The sequence below is a fragment of the Paramacrobiotus metropolitanus genome, unplaced genomic scaffold (genome assembly GCF_019649055.1).
Source record: "Paramacrobiotus metropolitanus isolate TYO unplaced genomic scaffold, Prichtersi_v1.0 Parri_scaffold0000007, whole genome shotgun sequence".
In the NCBI taxonomy this organism is placed as follows: domain Eukaryota; kingdom Metazoa; phylum Tardigrada; class Eutardigrada; order Parachela; family Macrobiotidae; genus Paramacrobiotus; species Paramacrobiotus metropolitanus.
Genome location: NW_026570227.1, coordinates 1,625,678 through 1,649,526, shown reverse-complemented (window position 1 = coordinate 1,649,526; position 23,849 = coordinate 1,625,678). Strand labels below are relative to the sequence as shown.

The window sequence follows — 23,849 nt, the reverse complement described above, 5'->3', positions numbered from 1 at the left end:
GCGTAGTTTTCGGTTTCACCAATCTATACTTCTATGTAAATAACCGATTAACGAGTCGTTAATAACGACTGACTCGTAGGGTTGGCTGAACTTGGCTCCTTAGCGAGCAGGTTATTGAGGTTAAGAAAGAATACAGCGCCGTTGGTTATACCACAGAAGTACGATTCAGAGTGTCTAATTCGTAACAAATACAGTTTATTCAATTTCATCCTGTACTGTGGACCATCCGAGATCTCAAATATCTACATGTATTTCGCCTCGAATTGTGCACAAAACCAAATTTACTAGGAAAGTGCACTCGCTTCTGGCGGGCACTGCATGACCGAAGCGTGGAAGTAAATACATTTTTAAATAGTAGCAAAAATTTGTAGTATGAATGTTATGATTATGAAGTGTAAAGAGTAAAATTATGCAACCAGTGAGGTCTCCTAGACAGATAAACATTCCGCTGTTCTCGGAACATGGCAAAAATTGCCAGCCATATCGAAAATTATTCTGCAAAACCTACTTGAAAAGAAACAAGAAGAAAACGGACCTTATATAAACACAAGATGGCGTCGGTTACGTCAAAAACTGGAGTTGGGAGCTGGACTTTCTAGTTACAATTCCCGGTTGTACTTTGTACTTGCAGCTCCCAACTGCAGCATATGATTCAGCACAACTGCAGCATATGATTACTGCATATGTATACTGTATAGAAGTACACTACCTAATTTACTCACTTACTGATATTCACACACACACACACAAGTTGTTTACATTCTTTTACCGCATGGAGCGGCACTAGCACATTAGCGCAGCTGGCTCGTCAGCGATGGTGATACACACTATGCGCGTCTCTTATTATTTAAAACACTTGTAGTAATGATGTGTATTTATAATAAACATAATTATTTGTCAACTTACCGTGTAGTTTAATTGCTTGTCTGGATTGTGCACGGCTTGGACATGATTGTGAAACTCGACATGAGCCCAATGTACTGTATAGATACTACTGTACACTGCACATTTATACTGGTTCACTTTCGCTGCTTGATTCAACAAGTTGTTTACATTCTTTTACACTATGGAGGAGCACTTCAACGCATCTGGCTCGTTAAAGCCTTTCAACGTACAGTAAGTGAAATATAATTGCTTTTCAGCGGATATTACTAGCTGCTCTATTCTCAATTTATTTATACATATATAATCATGAAAACTAACAGGTACGATGACATATTATTTTTTTTATTACTGTACACTATGACTGTACTGTGTAATCAATTTTGACAGTTATTTGCAGTCTGATGGTCTACTGCGTGCATGCTTATGCGTGCGTGCAGATCAACTGGAAAAAGTCCGCCAGGGTCGCTGCAAATTTTTTTCCACTGGAGCCAAAGCCACATTTCTGTTAACGATTACTCCGCTAATTGCAGAATTTATGAATTTCTTGTACCCGAAGTAAGTGAAGCAAATGTTTTTAGTTCATATTGTGTTGTAACACATGGTATATGTTTTATGTGTACATAGTTTCAGGGGTGCTACAAGCAACGAGGGCTCGAGTGGAAAAAGTTGGCCTGAACCTCTCAAAGAATTTTTCCACCTTGTCAACGGTATGGCGTAATTTGCTGATTTCGCAGTTTTTACATTACAGAAATTATTATTATATGCTTGTATATTAGCTCAATGCTTTTATAACAAAAAATACATTTCGTAATGAACCCTATTTATCATAATTAACGATTAATGCACTGTACAGTATTGCACTGTATATACTGTACAGTGCAATACTGTACAGTATTGCACCGTTTATGTAGTATGTACCATGTACTTTTAAGGATAAACGTTCTTTACATTTCTTACTAACTTAAGCACTACTGCTTTTTAATGCCAGGTAATAGAAATATGCAGCGATAGGTTTTTTGTAATTTTATTTATTGCTGCATTTAGTTTCCTAATAACAAGCGCAATTCGTTTTCAGCAGTTTGAAGAGTAATAGCATCTTTTGCACCTAATAAATTGTGTAGCACCTGCTAACACCAGTTGGGCAATCACAAAATGCCAGCTGTTTTATAAGCCGTTGGGAGCCAGCGATAAACCAATCAATATCCAAGACAACCCTCCGCTTTGAAATCTCCATTCTGTTATCGGTACGCTAGCAATAGCTCCGCCCTTTGGAAATGGATTCCTTAAATAGGTATCCGCGCACGACAGCTGATTTGAGATTCCGACTACCCGCTTCAGTCCTTGTTGTGGGGCCAACGACTTCGGGGAAAACGACGTATGTGTCAAAATTAATTATGGAGCGCGATAAATTATTTGACCAACCATTTGGAAGAATTATTTTGGTGTACGGAGAAATGCAGCCAGCCTACGAAATGCTTCAGCGCAAAGTCCCTGGGATTGAACTGACAAAAATATTCAACAAATTGTGGAGGATGAAAATTATTTTGATGGTAAACAAAATATTTTGTTGATACTGGATGACGTGGCAAGTGGTTTGGTGAAAAATGAGCATTTATCTAAACTCTTCACTCAAAAAGTACACCATAAACGGCTTTGTGTATTTTTATTATTCAATAACCTATACAAACAAGGGTCTGCTATGCGAGACGTGCATCTTAATGCACAATATCTTATTCTGTTCAAAAATAATCGTGATGTGAACCAAATCAAGATTCTAGAAAGGCAGACTGGTTTAAAACATCTCAGTGGAGCTTACGAGGAAATCGGCCAGGAACCATTTCAACCTCTCATTTTGGATATGAAACCGGACACACCTGCCTATTTAAGGATTCGTTCAGCAGTATTACCGGGAGAGTTGACAAAATTTACATCAATCCACAAACGACAAACTTGCCCAAGAATGTGTGATCAGATTTTAAAAGACTTTGCACCGTTTCTCCTTACCCTGCGATCGCTGAAACCTAAGCAGCGTCGTTTTCTTTTGGAAAATATTTCGAAACGACAACTTCGCTGTTTTGAAGAAATTTGTTTGAATTTGGTAAAGAATTCAGTGCCTCTTACCACCGATCAGCTAAAGGTGTGTCAGCGTTGGCGTCGACCATTAAAGCTGATTGCCCTCAAAAAATATCCTTTACGAAGCAAGAGGGAAATTTTATTACAGCGCGGAGGATTCTTACCTGCGGTTCTACCTGTATTGGCAGCTGTTTTAGGAACTGCCTTACTGAAATGAAACCGGAAGTGCATTATATTGTTCCCGCGAGCGAAATGAAAAGACTTGCAAGTGACACGGTTGGTCGTATTGTAACGGATGTCCAATTACAACAGCAGCCTACTGAAGTTGTGGATATTGTAAAACTGGACGATTTGATGAGAGATATAATTTCACGGAATACGCTAAGCGAATGGGAGAAAGCGGAACTGTTATCAAGAAACTTGGCTCGCTTTTTGGCGCTGAAAGAGTCGGCGTTTGGCCCTGACCAAATGGTTATTCCGCCTCCAGCATCTGTGCCCCCCATTCCAGCACAACTATTAAAGAAGCCGTGGGTACCCCCTAATATACCTGATCGTATGTTAGATGCTTTCCCTCCTATTCCACTTGCACCCCCGGCAAAACGCAAGCGTGCAAAGCGAGAAGTATTTGATGAAAACACTTTACAAATCGAAGGTCCCATCGGTTCAAGAACCAAATCCCAGTTCAACTGGATGACTATTAATAACAAATGAGTGGTGGTGGATGCGTTCCCTTTTCTTTGTCTTTGGGTGAAGGTATGACATGGAACTGCACATCTAGCTGTTGCGATGGATCAAGCAGTAGCGACGACGAATACGATGGCCAATCTACTGCTACGACAAGCGTATCTGAACCCTCAGCACCCGGGCAGCTTAACAGGGATTCAAAAGTTTCGCAGCCACTTTCCACAAGCACCAAACTATCAACAAACGCGGGAACAGCTGGAGCATCTGGATCCATATACAGTCCACAAATCTCGACGCAAAAGGTTCAAAAGAAACCCCGTAGTTGTCTCAAACCTAGCGGAGCAATATCAAGCCGATCTGGCAGACATGTCAAAATATGCGAAGCAGAACAAAGGATACCGTTGGATATTGTTTGTGATCGACGTCTTCAGCAAGAAAGTGAGCTGTCAACTACTAAAGAATAAAAGCGGTCTAGAAGTAAAACTTGGGTTGGAAAAGGTGTTTGCAGAACTCGGAGCTCCCATTAAATTGCAAACGGACAAAGGTCTTGAATTTTACAATAAGAATGTTAAGAGTTTTTTGACAGCCCAAAAGGTTTTTTTGTTCTCTTCTGAAAATAAAGCAATCAAAGCATCCTTAGCTGAAAATGGCATACGCAATCTCAAGAAACGAATATGGAAATTATTTCGACACCGACAGTCTAAAGTGTACTGGGACGTTCTGGGAGATTTGGTAAACAGTTACAACAACGCAATTCATTCTTCGCATAAAGTCACGCCTAATGAGGTTAGCCAGTCCAATTCTCTGCAAATATTCAATCGACTATATGCAGAATTATTATTGGGAAAGCAGAAAAAGCCAAAGTACAGAGTAGGTGACACAGTACGAGTAGCCATCGACAAAACACTTTTTGAAAAAGAATATGAGTCAACATTTAAGGAGGAAATTTACAAGATACAACAAGTATTACCACAACAGCCCGAGCCCCTCTACGTTTTACTGGATGAAGACGGGGATTTAATTCGCGGGAAATATTACGAAGCCGAACTCAGTCGTGTCAGAAATGGCTCATAATAGCTTTTATGTCACGCTTCCATCTGATGCCTGTATGCAACAGTTCCCAAAAAATAATGCAGCTGAATGGACCACAAAGTTAAAGAGCGTGATATCCCTACCGGGACAATGGGAAATGGCATTGGTGGAAATACAGTATCCTAATTCAATGTACAATTTACCCAGTTCCCAAACGTTGCACGTTGACCAAATTACTTCTATGGATAGCAACGGTGTTTTCGCTATGGACCGGGACACAATTACGGTACCTGCAGGGATCTATGAGAAAAGTGACATCATTAATTTTATCAACAATAAAGTACCACGGTTAAAGCCATTTCGCGATTCTACAGCGGAAGAACAGGCTTTTCAACTAGAATTAGTAGCAACCGAGCCCAAGCTCAAAGTGAAATTTCCCAGCGTACGTGTTTTTCTGGATTTTCCTCCCTCATCTTTGCATCTATCCCGTATGCTTGGATTTAAAGAACGACGATTTTCTGCTGCACAGTCTGAACAATATGAAAATTTTTTGATGGAAAAAACGAATTTTGCTTCCGCAGCTACAACACTGTCCGACCAGCTGAAAGCCTTGGCAGAGTTGCAGTTGTTGGAGACGTCTATAACAATGACAGCAGATAAGCCCGTGAATATGCACATTGGGAACCAATCAATTTTTGTCTACTGCAACAAGTGCGACTACAATATTGTGGGCGATGAAACTATGCAGCTTTTGCGCGCTTTCCCCATTAAAGCAAGTGTTCCTCGCTTCGAAATTGTTTCGGAAAGGTTTGAGGATCCACATTATTTACCTGTTTTATACGATCGACTGGACACTATTGATATCAACATTGCAACTGATCTCGGAGAAGCGGCAATTTTTCAGACTGGAAAGTCAATGGTAAAGCTGCATTTCCGCCCCATTCAGTATTACTATCGCTAAAAAATGCCCGTAATCCTCTTTGAGCCGTCACCATCGTTCTATCTGGATTTATTTGCGGGGGCCGCCACGGGCGCTAGTAGCCAGCACGGCTATGGAGCCGTCATGACACGCTATCGCGGGAGTTTAATGCAAAATGGCAGCGGATTTATGCTACCTAATTTTCTGCGCGCAATGTTTAGTAAATTAGCGCATTTTGCTGCCCCGGTTATTAAAGCAGCGGCACCACATGCCAGAGCAGCAATGGAAGCAGCAAAGCCCCACTTACGCGACGCAGCGACAACAGTTCTTAGTGAAACATCCAAGAAGGTAGGAGAGAAAATTTCGGAAGCGTTAACTGCGCAACCTCAACAGCAAGGAGGCATCAAACGGCTCAAGCAGCAGCACAAGAGGACAAAAAAGATAAAGAAACCTTCCTTCCGACTTAAACGGCTTAAACGGATTCCCCCAAGAGAATTTGAGGACGCATTTTAAAATGGCTTTTATTTTGGAAGGAAGCGTGCCAGCTATGCAGGTCGAGTCGGATTTATTCTCCGTTCCGGCCACTCTAGCGGATTTTGTGCGGACAGAAGAAGAACGCATTCTACCAACATCAGGGCAAACAGAAGAAATTAGTTCTGGAGAAATTTCCTTTTACATTCCCCCTTCAACGTCGGCGCTGCTAGTGCTACCGGAAATTACGCTAGAAATGGATATTGCAATCAAAAAGCAAATTGCAGGACTTGGTGCGGCTACGCATATTGAAAACACGGATCTGGTTGCACCAGTGAACCTAATAGCGCATTCTATATTCAGCTCGGTAGAGGTAACAATGGCCAACCGCCTGATAACTAATTCCACCCCATTATATGCCTACCGAGCGTATTTGGAAAATTTGTTGGGGTACACACCGGCTGCCCTAAAAAGCCAGGCAACAAGTGCTGGATTTTATATAGACACTCCCGGGTACCTAGAAGATCATGCCAATAACGCTGGAGAAGTAACGCGGAAAGCCATGTTTGTGACCAACGAGTACGTCCCATTCAGCGCCAAATTATGTACGGACATTTTCCAGCAGGGAAAAAATTTGATCACCGGTGTACCGCTACATGTGCGCCTCATTTTGAATAAGCCGGAATTCTACCTGCGTTCATACGCCAATCTTCCAGTGGATACTTTTAAAGCATACATTCGCAATCCGCGGCTGTACGTCAAACGCTTTGTGCCTAATCCGGCATATTTGTCTGCGCTTACTGCCCAATTATCGACAAAGACTGTGAAATACCCTATTGAGAGAGTGTGTATGCGTGTTAATGATATTGGTATGATTCAGAGCACAGTGCTGGCTAATTTAAATATTGGAGCAGTACCCAAATGTGTTTTTGTGGGATTTGTAAAAAGCTCGAGTTTTCACGGGCTGCGCCGAGGTAATCCGTTTAACTTTGAACATTTCAATCTCAACTATATAAGTGTCGAAGTCGACGGACAGTCGTATCCCGCACAAGCCTACCGACCAAATTTCGCCACGGGTGATTATTTGCAATCATATGACGGTCTTTTGGAGACGCTTGGCCGCTTGCACGCACCGGACGGGGCGCTGCCTTTCGACCGTAAAGCATTTGCGGAAGGATTTGCTATTTGGGGATTCGATCTGACACCTTCACGGACAGGCCGGGGACCGATGAGCACCGTACGCCAAGGAAATCTATCAATCCGCCTGCAGTTCGCCGCCCAATTAACTGAACCAATTATGGCCATTACGATGATGGTGTGGGATAATATAATTGAAGTCAACTCACATCGCCAGCTCATTGCGGATTTTACGGCTTAAAAACGTAACGTAAGCGTTTGACAGCCTAAAACATTGTCGTGTTGTTGCCTGAGCGGTAAGCTTCAGGGTCGCAAGTGGGGGGTTGGCGCGCCGTCGGCCCCTTTTGACGCTGAAGAGAATCGTGACGGATGTGGTAAACAATGGGCGACCGGAGCGCTTCGCGCTCTCGGTCGCCCGTTGTTTACAGGACAAAGCTTTAAAAAGAAAATTCAAATTTTATTTTGAATGCAGATCGGCACTACAATGGACACTGCTGAGATTGATCACGTGCTACGTTCAAATACCGTGACGAGAGACGCTTTTATTGGTGTATTCGCTGCGGATATGCTACCATCGTCGCTGCCAGCCAAGCTACCATGGGCATGCGTTGTCAATACTGACGAAGCTGCGAAACCTGGCTCGCATTGGCTGGCGTTCTACCAGGCTATACCAGGACAGCTGGAATATTTTGACTCTTACGGTCATGAACCGCATTATTACGGCCACTACATTGAAACTTTTTTGCAAGAACGCGGGCATGGTTATTTCACAAGCGCATCGTTTACAAATGGAGTGGAGTACCGTATGCGGACAGTATTGCTGCTTTTTTATTCTAAAACGATGCTCCGGCGAGTCATTTACTTCTCTTATTCATTTATTTACCAATAGCAAAGCTTCGAATGATCGAATGGTTTGTGCTTATGTTAATTATTATTTTAATTTAAAAACTGTTGTCCGTGATAATTCTTTGCTTATTCAGTCTGTTTTCCGCCAGATAACGCAATAAAGTCACGTCATCAACGCCAGATTTTTCACGTTCTGTTTGTATGTGATTAAAAATAATTTGTTGTGCACCAAAATATTTTGCGGTCCAGCGTGACGTTGCGCTGCATCCGTTTTGATGCACATAAAATACCCCAGTCAGTGGACAATTTTCAGATGCAACAGCTTTTTCATCTCATTACGCCAGCGGAAATTAACGATTTCTAAAGCATTAGGTCCAAAAATGGTTTACCATATTGTTGTAGACATTAAGTGGTATGCGCTTAACGGGAAGCCAATTATTACGTCACTTGCAATAAGCTCGGTCGAATTTTATTGCCTTTATTATACCACATTTGCGTTAGCGCCAAGCAATTACATTGTGAATAAATATGGCGTTTGTTCTTCGGATATTGATGCTGTGTTCGATAAAGCTATCTCAGAGTTAGAACACCAAATCGAACGAGCGTTTAAAAATTATCTTCGCTACGTTGACGATCCTGCCGATGTCGTTTTCTATGCAAAAGGGGGGCAAAAGTGTCTTATTCTTCAAAAACTGATTAAATCTGATGTCATTAATCTTGATACACTGGGCTGTCCGCGTTTTGCCGATCTAAGCAAGGACAAGTGTTACAGTCCTAATAAAGCTCAAGCTTACTCTAACTGGATGCTGGATCACCATTTAAAAAGTCGTACGAAATGCCTGCTTTGCCGTATGCCGATTCCAGAAGTAAAAGTTCACGTTCGACGGCAACGACGCTGCCGCAACTCAAGATCAGATCAGAATGCTTACTGGGGTATGCAATGAAATGTTTCCGCGCTTTTAAAAAAAAATTTTAACAAGCTCTATGTTATTGCAGATGACCGAGGTAACAGACGTTGCATCCGCTGTGGTGCTGTATTTCCCACCGATACCGATTGCAGTGAAGAAAGTACTCACGCGGATATTAGCATGCCAAGAATTTCTAGTGCATGAGTCAGTGTAACCTGCCTAACTAACCGTACCCGTTACAAAATGCTGTACTGGAATTTTGTTCTCGTCCAAATCAGTTATATAAAGTGGCATCTTTGTCGCTAGCAACTTTTTTTGGCCATATTTTGCTTTCATCATGGCGCAAACCCTGACTTATCCGCAGAATTGTTTGACCCCGGCACCAGTGCTGAAACTAACTTTGCTGATATTGCTCTTTTCAATCATAATTATGCGCTTCTCGATCACAATTATTTTATACCTCCGGCTCCGATCGATGTGCCAGTACAGAACCTAGAAGAACTTGATCCGGATTTGTATGATATTAAAGATTATTATGAGTTGGAAAAAACGGGGGCTAAATATTCACAAAAATTTTCAGTGTCGTTTGAAACCTATAAATGTGTGATACACGGTCTGGATAATTTGTCATTTAAATACGCGATTAAAACCATAACTCTTTTATTGAAAGACATTCTGGACACCGTGCTTTCGGCAATTCCAGCCCACAATTTGGTTAGAATTCGCTTGTATCAAAACGCACTGCAATACCCAATTTGGATGCCACCTATCCAACGTGATCAGCTGAGTGTTGAAAGATGGATGACAACGATCCGGAGAATCTTGAATTCAAATCAGGCGTTTTTATTGGATGAATCTTTTGAATTGTCTGTGCAGCATACGGATATTCCAACTGGGTCGTGCAGAAAAAACGTTTCAAAGCTGTTACGGCAAATACTGGACAAGAAACGATGCATTACACAAATCCGCAACACGGACTGCTTGTGTATGGCGCGAGCTATTGTGGTCGCTAAGGCGCATGCAGATGGCGATAAAACAATGTATACAAAGCTTTACCGAACGAAGAAGTTGCAGACCGAAAAGACCAAGGAGTTGCTGCAGGCTGCGGAATTGCCAGATAGAGAATTCAGTGTGGAGGATATTCCTCGATTTGAAATCGTTTTACCAAATTATCAATTTATTGTAGTCTCGGTGGACCATGGAAACTCAATTGTGTACTGCGGCGCGTACTGTGAAAAACGGATCATGCTGCTGCATCATGATCATCATTTTGACGTGCTAACATCCCTGCCCGCGTATTTTGAACAACAGTATTATTGCTACCGCTGTATGAAGGGCTACAACAAAAGGCAGAACCACAGATGTGAGTTCAAGTGTCATCAGTGTTTATCTGTAACCTGCCCTATGGACAAGCTTCAGAACATCCACTGTCCTGACTGTAATCGCGATTTCCATGGGCAAGAGTGCTTTTACACGCATAAGTCCGGAAGCAGTCCAATCTGCGCAAAGTTCTTTATTTGTGAATTATGTAAGTCGTTTGTTTCCATGGTGAATCGTCGAATGAAGACCAATTACGACTTGCCACAAAATTATCCGCTTTACGATGACGGCGACAAGGATAGCGACAATGAAAACGATGATATTGAACTGGATATAGATGACCAACAACATCGGTGTGGTGAAGTCTTTTGCCCAACGTGCTCATTGTTCTTCATGCCCGAAGATAATCATGTCTGCTACATGCAACCCATTGAGCTCACAGACAAAGAAAAGGCTAAACACCTAAACGATAAGCTAGCGTACTTTGATCTTGAAACGTTTCAAGATGAGGCAGGTGATTTCAAAGTGAATTTAGCGGTCATAGCAACAAAAGACGAGAAATTTGTCCTTCCGGAAGATGGAAATATTAGCGGTGATATTTCAAGTGCTTTGGGGGAATTCATCTTTAGCGAACGCTTTCGTGGGTACACCTTTATTGCACACAACTTGAAGGTAAACAATGTCAAAACTTCATAAGCAATCATAAGCTTTTGTTGACAAAAACTTACTTTTTAGGGATTTGACGGGTATTTTCTGCTAAACTATCTAATTAAGAACGGAATCATTCCACACCCATTGATCTTTAACGGGAGCAAGGTTGTGCAGATGGATATTTCAAAACTTAAAATAAAATTCCGTGACTCTATGAATTATGTGCCGTCATCGCTCAAAAATTTTGCCAAAGCATTCGGTTTGCAAGAAACCAAAGGAGACTTTCCTCACAAACTTAATCAGCCAGAAAATTGGAACAAAATTCTTCCATGGCCAGATCGACACGATTACGGTTACCAGCTCATGAAAAGAAAGAGCGTAAACGTTTTATAAAGTGGTTCCGTAAAGAGCGACGCCGTCACAACAATCAATTTGACTTTAATGCTCACTTTATTGGGTAGGTAAAATATGTCATTTACTCTGGCCGCCGTATTTATTTAGCTCTGTTATAGATATTGCTCGCAAGATGTTCTTGTTCTCCAACAAGCATGTGAGAAGTTTCGAACGCTCTTCCAACAAGTGACGAATGGATTGTGTCCATTTGCTTCAGGCCTTACCACCCCTGGAATGTGTAATTATTTTTGGAGAGCGCGGATGTTAAAGAAAAACCAAATTGCGCTGATTGGTCCCCCTGGACAAGGTAAAAAATCTTCTGCCAAAGGAGATCGTTGGCTCCGATGGATTGAAATGGACAACGATATACAACTCCAGCGCGAGGTTCGAATCGGCCCTTGGACAGTAGATGGTTTTGACCCAAGGAATAAAACCGTTTATGAGTTTCTAGGTAAATTAGATGAACAACGAATTTTAGCAAATACAGAAAGTTTTGATATAATTGTGTTTGTTCTTTTAAGGGTGTATGTGGCACGGTTGCAGCGACTGCACGACAAAAAGTACACTGCATCCATTTCTTAATCGCCCCATGGAAGAAATCAACAAAGCAACTGACTCACGCCTTGACGCAATAAAAGCTATGGGTTACGCTCTTGTTTCAATCTGGGAGCACGAATACGATGCGCGCCTAGCAGCAGACATGGAATTCAAACAAGTCATCGAGTTAGCAAACATTGAAGAGCCTATGCACCCACGAGATGCATTCACCGGGGGCCGAACAAACGCTATCAAACTGTACCACAAATGTGCGCCAGGCGAAAAATCTATTCCCTCGACGTTATTAGTGAGTACCCCTACATCAATAAAAATCTGCCTTATCCAGTGGGAGCTCCTGTCATCATCACAAAGGACTTCCCGCCTGTGGAAAGCATATTCGGAGTGATGAAATGCCGTATCATTCCACCACCGTCATTATTTCTCCCTGTACTGCCGTACAGAACCGACAAGCTTACATTTCCGTTATGTGCCAAATGCGTACAGGAGCGCGTGAACACACCGTGCTGCCATGAAGATGATGACAGGGCTTTGGAAGGAACGTGGTGTACACCAGAAATTCACCGCGCGATAGAAGCTGGCTACCGCATTGAAAAGATTTACTCTGTTTGGCATTATCCAGAGCAGATGCAATATTTATTCAGAGAATACATAGATCTATTTTGAAGCTTAAAACAGAGGCATCAGGCTATCCACCGAACTGTCGAACAGAGGAAGACAAAGACAGATATATTGAAGAGTTTCTTAGTAAAGAAAATATTTTATTGGATAAAAACAACATTGCGAAAACGATGGGCTAAGAGCGTTGTCCAAACTTATGCTGAATAGTTTTTGGTAAAGAGTATTAATTCGATTGGCAACATGCAGTTTTAATTCTGAGTCTTTTTACAGGGGTAAGTTCGGCCAGCAGGAGGACAGATCCAACACCGCATTTGTTGAAAAGAAAGAGATTTTCCATGATTATTTGTTTTCCAATAAATACGAAGTTGCCGGATTCGACTTGGTGACTGATGAAGTTATGGCTGTTCAATACCGTTCTAAAAAGATTACATCCCAACAAGCAAAAGACAAATGTTGTCATTGCGGCATTCACAACAGCATATGCGCGGTTGCACTTGCTGAAGTTTATGGAAATGGTTGGAGACCGCTTGTTATATCATGATACTGGCAAGTACTGAATTTCAAGAAACTGTCTTTCGTATTGTAATTCTATCTGTGCACTTTGCAGACAGTATCTTTTATATTCACACTGATGACTTGCCTGATCCGCCAGTGGGGACATGTTTAGGAGATTTGTCATCGTCCTTGGAGCCTAATGAGCACATCAACGAATTTGTTGCACTCGGTACATTCGGATCTACGTTAAGCTGTTTTACGGTGCAGCTTATAAGTATTTATACTTCATTCTTTTCAGGGCCTAAAAGCTACGCGTACCGCACCAACACTGGCAGTGAAACGATAAAGGTCAAGGGCTTTACCTTAACAAGGAAAGCCAGGAAACAGTTGAACCTCGAAAGCCTGAAGGAAATGCTATTAGAAAGCCTGGCACCGCAAGACCAGCCAAATGATGTAACCGTGAACTATCCGTTTAACATTACGCGGAATAAGCGTAAATTGGAGGTTTCCGCAAAAGAAATAAATAAACGGTTTCGACTTACATATTCAAAGCGTCGAATTGTCGACACGGAATTTAACACTCGACCATGGGGTGACGTTTCCGTTGATTAAATCTTCAACTGTCAGTGCTGAACAGTTGTTGATACTGGTTTTCATATTATGACTTACTCCGAAAAAGGCCTCGAGCAATATTATTAAAATTAACATTAGAACAATGCATGTTCCCATAACTGCTTCGCAAAAGTTCTTTTTACACACTAGGCGTGCCATTTTGATAGTATATTTTCTTGCTTATGTATGGTGATTTATTATGATTTCGTGCCTTTAATACTTACTTTAAAGTGAAAACACAATCCAGACAACCGATTATATAATACAATCAAAAATTAAAATTTTGTCTAATGATAATATCATCGAATTGTGTGCGGATGTTAGTATTGCATATGTAGCGTGTTTCATACACGTATGAAATATATACAGTGTACAGTTGTGATGACTCATGTGTGGGAGTTGGGAGCTGTAGTTATAAAGTGCAACCGGGAATTGTAACTAGAAAGTCCAGCTCCCAACTCCAGTTTATGACGTAAGCCGTCGCCATTTTGTGTTTATATAAGGTCCGTTTTCTTCTGAAACATTTAAGGTCACAGTTACGGTGGACGTCCTTCTGGGCCGGCGAAACTTCTGAGCCGGCGGATGCATGGTTTCACCGGCTCTAGACGTGTTTCTAGACAATATATATGTAATATTGTTTCAAATTTCATCGCTGACGAATCGGGTAACGCGAAGTCTGTTTTGTTTTACTCAGTCACCAATGGTGACTGAGTAAAATAAACCAGCCTCACCGTTCGAGTAGATGGCGGTAACTTTCCCGGCGAAACACCGAAATGTTTTCGTACGAGCTGATTGTTTAATACGGTTCTACAAATACTTTTACGGTTGATTACTCTATCCTTACAAAATTCGTTACCTACTGTCAGACCAGAAACCAGCTTGTCCATGCATGCCGGTATGGCGCTTGCCAAACCGAGCTGCTGTGACTGTTTCCCCACTTCCTGGCTTCGTATACACAGATATTTGTCGCTTACGTATGGTGTAAAGATAGAAATGCAAAATTCTAACTCTAAATTATCAGAGAAATAGATCTCTTAAATATCAGCATTCGTCGGTCGGAGGAATTAGCACTTCCCGCATTTTTGGCTTCGATTCACTCCGTATCCGATTTGGTGTCCCTACTACTCCCTGGCAATGGAAGGAGCAGACCGCGCATATGTGCATATGTGCATTAGATGGCGGTGACCGACAGACACCACATTTTTCATGAACGCTGAACATAGATGACCTTCGCTACGCTTCGGTCGATTAAATTCTCTACAGAAAAATTAAAGGCATTATTATAATAAAGGGACTTAGCGAGTGCGGCCTTGATCATCCTCAACGTAGCACAGCCAGTACAACCGGAGCAACATGCTACCAACATAAAAAACCATCTTTACCCCATAACAGATCAACTGTTCCGTCTCATGTTAACTATGCAATGGGTTTTCAATCAGACAATGCAAGGCATTTGCAGAAGCCGTTTCCGACAACGGTACGCAATTTACTTCACAGCAGTTTGCGTACCGTTGTCGGAAACGGCTTCTGCAAATGCTCCGTAGCGACTGAACATCGAGCAGAGCATCAATGACAGTCTCGGTCGTGGCGTGCTTCATGGAAATGACTTCCGGCCACTTTGACATGGCGTCCACTACCACGAACAGCATCGTTCCATGGTACGGACCTGCAAAGTCCATATGTACGCGTTTCCACGGCGCGTCAGGAACTTCCCACTGGGCCAAGGGAACGGCATGTATTGTGACGGCATGTACTTAGTATATGACTGCAAGTGCTTAGCAACGTTAACCTTTATGAATATTTACATTCCTGACATACAGTCTACAGATTAGTTAGTTCTCTGGCTGGCTCGCTGAATAAATATATACGTATTGGTAATACGTGACATTCTGGCGTGAAGGATTGTTTTCTAACTCATACGCGCAGCCATGCCAAACAGTACTACCTCTGCACCTGCTTCTACACCCTCCAAAGATGATAGCGGATCTGGTCTTCTCCGTTTTGAGCCAGCGACCATGACCTGGCGCAGCTGGCAGTTTCGTTATCGCAATTACATCAAATTGCGAAAGGTCACGGACACCGACGAACAAAAGGCCATTCTGCTTGACGCTCTTGGGGTTGAAGCGATGGAAATGTTACATTCGATGTGTTTGCCTCGCGATCCTGATGATTATACAAATGCACAAATCGTAGACAAACTCGAGCAGGCATACGTCAGGAAGACTAATGCCACCGTCGAATGGGCGAATTACTTCCGACTGCAGCAGGACGCTGGAGAAACTCTCCTTGATTTCTCCAACAAACTCCGCCGCAAAGCGATAAACTGCAATTTCCCTGCTGATGTCCTCGAAAAAACATGTCATCGACATTTCTAAACGGGGTCACTAATGACGCAACTCGACAGCACCTTATGACCAAGGATTTTACGACCTTGGAGAAAGCGCTGGAATTGGCTCAACAATACGAGCTTGCGAAGAGCACGAAGCGCGGTCAGCCCGCCGCTGAAGTAGCCAGGATCGAAGGCGCGCCGAGAAGAGGCGGAGGCAACCGTGCGCGGGGAAACAGACAAGGAGCTGGACGCGGCAGAGGCAACGCGCCAGTTCGAAGCGGACCCGGAGGTGACACACCGTGCGCCGGATGCGGAGCTAACCACGCGCGCACAGAGTGTTGGGCAAAGGACGCTGTGTGCCGGAATTGCGGGAAGAAAGGGCACATCGTCAAAGTATGCCGCAGCAGCAAGCAACCGCCACAGCGAGGCCGAGACGGACGGCGAACCATGATGGTCGAAGAAGAGTTCGACGTCATGTCGGTTGACGCCGCGATTGGGCAATCCATTTACGTGCCAGTGCAGTTGAACGGCACCCCAGTGTCGACGGTGCTCGATACAGGCTCCGGTGTCACCATAATCACGGTGGAGACATGGAGACAGATTGGTTCACCCAAACTGGCCCCATACACGCATCCACTGCGCAGCTTCACCGGCCATACCTTACGTGTGATGGGAACGGCCACGGTAAAGGTCACACACGCGCAGACCCGGAAATCGCTGCCGATAGTGGTGGCTGCGCAAGGTGGCAACGTCCTTGGACGCGACTGGATCCAGGCACTGGATCTAAGCAGACTAAGCCTCAAGGATCTCCAGGCGTCATCCATCCGGCTGGTCGCTGGTGACCTCAAGCTTGAAGAAGTCCTCAACCGCCACCGGGCCGTTTTTCGCGACGAATTAGGGCACTGCAAACAGTACAAAGCACATTTGTACCTGAAGCCGAACGCGAAGCCGGTGTTCTGTAGAGCCAGAACTGTGCCTTTCGCGTTCCGCGAAGCGGTAGAGAAGGACCTGGACAGACTGGTGGAACGCGGTATCCTGACACCAGTCGATCATGCCGAGTGGGCAGCTCCGATCGTCGGTACTCAGAAGCGGGGTGGTGATATTCGGACATGTGCGGACCTTAGCACAGGCTTGAACGACTCCCTGGATGTCCAGAAGTACCCGCTCCCGACACCAGACGAGTTGTTTGCGAAACTCAATGGTGGCAGCAAATTCAGTACACTCGACCTGGCCGAAGCATACGCCCAAATCGAGCTGGACGAGGAGAGCAAACAGCTGGTTGTAGTCAACACACACAAAGGCCTGTTTCGCTACAACCGTCTCCCATTTGGCGTGGCCAGTGGTCCAAGCATCTTTCAACAGATCATCGAGCGGATCCTGCAGGGCTGTGAAGGTGTCGCTGTCTACCTAGATGACATTATTGTCACCGGTGCGACGGAAGAAGAACACCTCCGCAACCTCGAAAAAGTCCTGCAGCGGCTCGAAGAACACGGCCTGACGCTTAAGCAGACCAAGTGCCGGTTCATGCAAGAATCGGTGGAGTACCTTGGCTTTGTGGTGGACAGCCGCGGCCGACACATATCGCGCGACCGCGCCAAAGCACTGCTGGATATGGACGAACCAAGGAACGTCAGCGAGCTACGCGCCTTCCTTGGCATGGTGAATCACTACGGGAAGTTCCTTCCCGATGTATCGACAAAGTGTAATGTCTACCACAATCTCCTGAAGACCGGAGCGACATGGGACTGGTCAAAGGAATGTGCGCGTCAGTTCCGAGAACTGAAAGAGGACATCGTCCGGGCGACATTCTTGGTGCACTTCAACCCGGAAATGCCACTGGTGCTGGCTGCCGACGCCTCCCAGTATGGCCTGGGTGCTGTTCTGTGCCACCGGTTCCCTGACGGGACAGAGCGACCAATTGCCCACGCGTCCAAGAGTCTCAGTGCGGCCGAAAAGAATTATGGTCAAATAGAGAAAGAAGCTTTGGCGCTGGTGTTTGGTTGCAAGAAATTCCACCAGTACATCGCTGGGAGGGAGTTTACGCTGCTGACAGACCATAAGCCGCTTCTCAGCGTATTCGGCAGCCGGAAGGGCGTTCCCGTCGTGACCGCCAACCGCCTACAGCGATGGGCGTTGCTGCTCATGGGGTACAGTTTCTCCATCGAGTATCGCAGGACGGAGGATTTCGGCCAAGCAGACGGGTTGAGCCGCCTGCCACTGCACTCTACGCAGCTGGAAGGCATATCCGGTCTCGGCATGGACAACGTCGTGAGTGCCGTGCATAGCGACAACGCCAACCACCTGCCGCTGTCAGTCACAGCGATCGCGGAGGAGACACTGGTTGACCCGGAACTCCGAGAAGTAAGCCGTTACATCCAGAACGGCTGGCCTAGTACCGTTGCAGATACCCTCCGACCGTACAAACGGCTGGAGCACGAACTGGTCAGGGTGAATGGCTGTGTCTGCTGGGGTCACCGGACTGTGATCCCCGAGAAGTTTCGCCAGCAGGTGCTAGCATACTTGCACGAAGCCCACATGGGGGCTGGCAAGATGAAGGCCGAAGCCCGAGGCTACTGTTGGTGGCCGCAGATGGACCGCGATATCGAGCAAGTCACCAAAGACTGCCGCACCTGCGCAGAGCGAGCACATGACACCGCGAAGGTTCCCTTGGCCCAGTGGGAAGTTCCTGACGCGCCGTGGAAACGCGTACATATGGACTTTGCAGGTCCGTACCATGGAACGATGCTGTTCGTGGTAGTGGACGCCATGTCAAAGTGGCCGGAAGTCATTTCCATGAAGCACGCCACGACCGAGACTGTCATTGATGCTCTGCTCACGATGTTCAGTCGCTACGGAGCATTTGCAGAAGCCGTTTCCGACAACGGTACGCAATTTACTTCACAGCAGTTTGCGGATTTTTGTACCCAGTTCGGAATTAAGCACATCCGAACGCCACCGGGTCACCCGCAGTCCAACGGGCAAGCAGAGCGTTACGTGCAGACCGTGAAAGAGGGAATCGCGAAGCTGATGGAAGATGGTAAAACACTTCCGGTTGCCCTGCGTCAGTTCCTTTGGCGGTATCGCAGTGTTCCACACGCCACAACGGGCAAGTCGCCGGCCGAGCTGTTCATGGGCCGCAAAATGCGCTCAACGTTGGACCTGCTGATCCCCGTCATGATGACTACTGCTGAGCGTAACCGCGAACGCTACCGCAGGAATTTCGACAAGCGGACTGTGCAAAAAAACTTTCTGCCTGGTCAGCTGGTTCTCGTTCGAGATTTCCGCCCCAGTCGCGACGTTGACTGGGTTAGTGGAAAACTGATCAAACGGGATGGCACCCGAATCTGGGAGGTTTCCGTCAACGGAACAGTCTGGCGCCGCCACTATAATCAAATTCGACCACGATACTGGCTGGAACCATATGAAACGAAACTGGGCAGTACATTGCCAGAAAAGCCAGTTGTCGACGCACAGAACAATACTGCAGCACGAATGGCGGATGAAACACCAAAACAGGAGGCGCGCCCTGCTATTGAAACTGTGAAATCTCCGCCAGATAACGTCAAAGAAGCAACAACAGCGAAAAATGAGCCAGCGGCATCTCAACAGCCAACCAAACCGAAAAAGGTCAAGCCGCCGCAGCCCGTTGAAGATTTACGAAGAACGGAGCGAACCATAGTGAAACCGGATCGATTGATAGCGGATCCTAAATTTGGTTCTTAACTGTGTAATAATTGAGTGTGTTAACTTCGAACACACTGGGGAAGGTGTGACGGCATGTACTTAGTATATGACTGCAAGTGCTTAGCAACGTTAACCTTTATGAATATTTTCATTCCTGACATACAGTCTACAGATTAGTTAGTTCTCTGGCTGGCTCGCTGAATAAATATATACGTATTGGTAATACGTGACAGCAAGGCACGGCGCTGCTTTCTCCTCAACATACTGAAATAAAAAAAGTCACTCGACACATCTTCATTCATCGGCTGTATCCATTCCGAGAGACGATCGTTTCTTTGCCTTCGCACAGATGTAACGAGACCACATTCGTACTGCATCGTTTTACCAGCAGTAGCGAGTCAACGGCATTCAATGGGCGCGCTGCGGTCCGCGCTTCAGCTTCATCACCGCGCAGCCAAAGTGCGACTTGGGCTGCGGCAAGCGGCACTCGTGCAGCGCCCAGCGGTCCGCGTCCTCGTCGTACACTTCGATGCTGTCGTGACACCCACCACCGCACCCCCCGAGAGCGTACAGCTTCCCATTCACACTGGCACATCCCAGTTCATAGCGCGTCATAAGCGTATCGCCTGTGATCACACAGCGACACTGATGTCAGCATCACGACTACCCGGTACATCCACAACGTTGAACATGCTATTTTTCAGTAACCAGAACAAGTACACCTACCTTTCTTAAGCCACCGATTGGATGCACGATCGTACGCTTCCACATGACGGTGTTCATTTCCACCTAAATAATTCAGCGCAAGATTAAGACTGGCCATTCGAGCAAACCGTAGTGGCTTACAGCCAGCTGACCCATCACCAATCTGTAAGGAGAGGATGACTCTCTGACAGTAAGTACTGTTAAAAATCTGAGATACTGAACACAATACTGATGAAAGAAAAATCCCGTCGATGACTGGACTCGAAAGCCGTTCATTTAAGCACCGAACCACACCGACTGCATTCTTATTTCGTCTCAAGATTCTTTTTAACTACGGCGCGACCAACCTATCGCTTACCAACAACGTAAATCAGCCCGCTGGGCGCCACACAGGCAGCGGCTCCGCTGCGCGCCGTCGGCATATCGGCCAGTCTACTCCAGGCATCCGTTGCGGGATCATACGAGAACGCCAAACTGCAACCGCAGCGGTCTTCACCGGCGCCACCAAAGGCGTACAATCGACCGTCACACGCCACCAGCGCCACGGAAGCCAGAGCAACGGGCAGCGCGGCCACGGCGCTCCAGGCACGACTGTCGGGATCGTAAACTTCCACAGACGACAGTAGCACCTTGCGCGCATCATAGCCGCCGGCGGCGTAAACGCGGCCATCCAGCGCGGCAAGACCGGCGGAATCGCGCGGCGTGTGCATGTGGATCTCCTTCCACCACGCGCCCTGTAGGTCCGTGTAGCGGCGGTTGCGGTGCACCGTGACGATGTCGCCCGAACTGCAGATCATCATCGCACTAGCGTCCGGCATCACTGCGCGGCATTTTTCAACGTCTACTGGCAACTCTTTCAGGCGCCAGACTGCCGGTATCGATGGACTGAAGACGTCAACCGAAACGGCCAAATCGTACAGCTGATCCATGTTACCCATGTTGCATCCGCCCACGCACAAGATTACTTCCTGTGCTCCTGTCACAAAATTATCACGTCGTTTTTATACAATAGACGTGTTGTTATCTTACACAACTTAAAAGAGTTTAGAAGATGATTTCACCATTTTAAGGGAAGTGGGCCGGTACATGGTACCAGATCTGGGTACATGCGCTGAAACTTTCGCTTTCGCGCACTCCCGCACACTTTTTTGCATTGTTTTGTAACAGAGGCAGCCATAAGTCGGCTGTCCGTGGTGATCTCAGCGAGGGAGGGCGGTCAGATGAAGATCCTGTCTGTTGAGGAAATTCCGAAAATGGCGATGGAGCGGAATCGAACCGCTGGCTACCGAGTGTGATCCACGTAGCACAGCCACTGTGCCATCGCCGCTGTTGGCGAAGATCAAGATATTAAAATTTAATGTGCTTGAGCTTGAGCCAACCAGGTAGGCGGCGGATGGGCGGCTGCTGTGTGTACAGAGGATTCTCCTCTTAAGACATTCTATAGCCAAGTGATTTTTGTATACATTGGCGTGAGAACCGTTTGTGCGCGCAACATCCGGTTGGGAATTTATCGGTGAAATAATATTCCAAAAGTTAAGGTGCACCAAAAGTCTCATTATGTATAAACCGATCCTATTCAAATTCTGCAGGAAAACGCTAATTACCACGAAGATCGTTTTTACACCGAACCAGCTTTCCAGCAGGTTTTTGAAATTTTAAAATGAATTTCAAAAAATCAAATAAAGATTTAAGATTCTGCATTTAAATGGGCGTAAATACCAAGCAAGAAGATTATTTTGATGAGGAAGCTCATTAAGAATAGATGTTCTTAAGATTTTGCACATAACTGGTCCCAAATAAGCAGGGAGATTATTTTGACTTCCATCAAGCCTTCAGATTTTTAAAATGAATTGCGAAACTTTTACTTTAATTTAAATTCGAAAAACTTACCAAAATTGTGGTTTCGCGTCAAAACAATCTGTACGCTTAGTTCACTCTTTTGCAAAATTCGAAGAAGATCGGTCCTAAATGGGATTTTTGTAGAGCGTATTGTGATTACAATTACTGAAATTTTATCTTACTCATAATTCATCAATTAAATGATGCGTGCAGACGCGCAAACGGGTTCGAAGTCAACTTCGCACCCGCTATACAAATCGTTTGACTATAGGACGCCATAAGGCGATGCCAAGTGCTGCGGAGTACGCCAAAGCGAAAGGATTCGTACAAATACACGAACTGGACACCCTATACCGGGTCACGATTTAATTCCCTCACTGCGCCCTACACGTACCCTTTAACGAAACGGCATAATCTCGTATGTCCGCTAGGGACAGCAGCGAACAACCAACTAAACACTAGACATGGCAACAATAACGGACAACAACAACACCGCTGCTGCGGCACATTAGTCATAGGCCATTATCCATTTCACGAGAAACTCGTACAACCGTTGTACGAGTACTTACATACACTACATACCCTTACCCAAAGAATGCCGGGGTTTGGCCTTTTTCGTCGTCTGGGTCCCGTCGGCCAGTCCACGGCCCGGCGCGGACCGACTCCGTGGCACCGCGGATGATGATCTGCCAAGACTAAGAGCCAGCGCATAATCCTGTCGGCATCTGTCACTCAGGAAGGGAACACGCACCACCTGCAGGACGGCGTGCAGGTGCGCCAATCGTCCGGGACGGTCGTGATCCAACCAGTGCAGCACCGCCCGCAGCACTTGGTCTTCACTCGTCACGTCCACGTCATCCGATGCCATCAGCGCAATCAGCTGTGGCGATAGAGACAAAAAAAGAGAAAAAATCTTCAAACTGGCTGACGTAGCGACATATCGAAAACGGTTAGTACCTGTTGCGCGTCCATTTGAAGGAAGCCCGGACTCTCAATGAAGTGCAGAAAGTGTCGACGGATAAGGCCCAGTGCAGCCTCGGCCATATGGGTGTTGTGGTGGTTGGAGGCCAGAGCGTGGACGGCCAAGCAGTCGGACAGCTGTATGTGGTCTTCCACGTACTCCCAGCACAGACCAGCCACGGCAGTCATCTGCAGGAATTCCGCCGCTTCCAGGATGGACTGCGCGTTGTCAGCATCGATGTTCAGGATCAGCGTGTAGGCGTACCTCACCAACCTGCACAATGAATTCAGAACGATCACAATTAAGAGGCAGTTTCTACTTACAGAAGTATTTCCCACCGCAGTACAAGCGTTTCTGGCTGGGCGCATTGGGCTGCTAATGCATATTATTCGTTGAATTGAAGTACTACTGATGGTGAGGACTCGTCACTCACTGGTTCAACGTGTGACTGCCGATGTTGTGCAGCTGGAAGACCGGCTGCGACGAGTCTTTCCAGTCCTGCGTGAAGACGGTCCGAAAGTAGGCGCTGTGCACGCTGAGGACACTGCGGTGGCAGGGAATGCCCACCGCAAAGTCCTCGCAGCCCTTCAGAACAACATCGCAGAACGTCCCCGTCGACTGCTGTTCACGCAGTCCGCGCAGAAACTCTTCAGCCCGACAGTCATGAGGAGCGTGATAGGCAGAACTGCGTGGCTTCGACATCGTTTCAAAGGGTGCAGCTGACAGTTA

The 23,849-nt window shown here is 45.8% G+C and overlaps 4 protein-coding genes across 10 annotated transcripts; 3 read left to right on the top strand and 1 right to left on the bottom strand.

Annotated features, from left to right (window-relative positions):
• Nucleotides 1-887: 887 nt before the first annotated feature.
• Nucleotides 888-14,150, top strand: LOC129582499 (uncharacterized). 4 transcript variants are annotated; one of them, XM_055474013.1, is made up of 4 exons: nucleotides 888-1,116; nucleotides 1,273-1,440; nucleotides 1,510-1,592; nucleotides 12,766-12,941. In XM_055474013.1, exons 1-4 carry the CDS (start codon nucleotides 1,067-1,069, stop codon nucleotides 12,879-12,881), a joined length of 417 nt encoding a protein of 138 aa, XP_055329988.1. In that variant the 5' UTR covers nucleotides 888-1,066; the 3' UTR covers nucleotides 12,882-12,941. The 4 variants fall into 4 exon arrangements, with proteins under 4 accessions (XP_055329988.1, XP_055329986.1, XP_055329985.1 ...); XM_055474011.1 differs by lacking the exon at nucleotides 12,766-12,941 and adding an exon at nucleotides 9,044-9,178 and having other exon boundaries at nucleotides 1,283-1,440; XM_055474010.1 differs by lacking the exons at nucleotides 888-1,116; nucleotides 1,273-1,440; nucleotides 1,510-1,592 and adding exons at nucleotides 12,693-12,708; nucleotides 13,103-13,219; nucleotides 13,289-14,150 and having other exon boundaries at nucleotides 12,766-13,041.
• Nucleotides 9,442-12,497, top strand: LOC129582497 (uncharacterized). 4 transcript variants are annotated; one of them, XR_008689632.1, is made up of 4 exons: nucleotides 9,442-10,947; nucleotides 11,011-11,770; nucleotides 11,841-12,034; nucleotides 12,169-12,497. XR_008689632.1 is itself a non-coding variant. In XM_055474009.1 (2 exons), exons 1-2 carry the CDS (start codon nucleotides 9,715-9,717, stop codon nucleotides 11,317-11,319), a joined length of 1,542 nt encoding a protein of 513 aa, XP_055329984.1. In that variant the 5' UTR covers nucleotides 9,442-9,714; the 3' UTR covers nucleotides 11,320-12,085. The 4 variants fall into 4 exon arrangements, 1 of the variants encoding a protein (XP_055329984.1); XR_008689633.1 differs by lacking the exon at nucleotides 12,169-12,497 and having other exon boundaries at nucleotides 11,011-11,383; nucleotides 11,439-11,770; nucleotides 11,841-12,085; XR_008689631.1 differs by lacking the exon at nucleotides 12,169-12,497 and having other exon boundaries at nucleotides 11,841-12,085.
• A 1,862-nt stretch (nucleotides 14,151-16,012) lies between the features above and the next one.
• LOC129582451 (uncharacterized protein K02A2.6-like) lies at nucleotides 16,013-19,654 on the top strand. Its single transcript, XM_055473963.1, has one exon. It carries the CDS (start codon nucleotides 16,013-16,015, stop codon nucleotides 19,652-19,654), a length of 3,642 nt encoding a protein of 1,213 aa, XP_055329938.1.
• A 369-nt stretch (nucleotides 19,655-20,023) lies between these two features.
• LOC129582449 (kelch-like protein 3) lies at nucleotides 20,024-23,822 on the bottom strand. Its single transcript, XM_055473962.1, has 6 exons — nucleotides 23,554-23,822; nucleotides 23,117-23,393; nucleotides 22,742-23,039; nucleotides 20,679-21,296; nucleotides 20,342-20,404; nucleotides 20,024-20,241 (listed from the first exon to the last, which is right to left on the bottom strand). The coding sequence occupies exons 1-6, from the start codon at nucleotides 23,820-23,822 to the stop codon at nucleotides 20,024-20,026; spliced, it is 1,743 nt and encodes a 580-aa protein (XP_055329937.1).
• Between the last annotated feature and the right edge of the window lie 27 nt (nucleotides 23,823-23,849).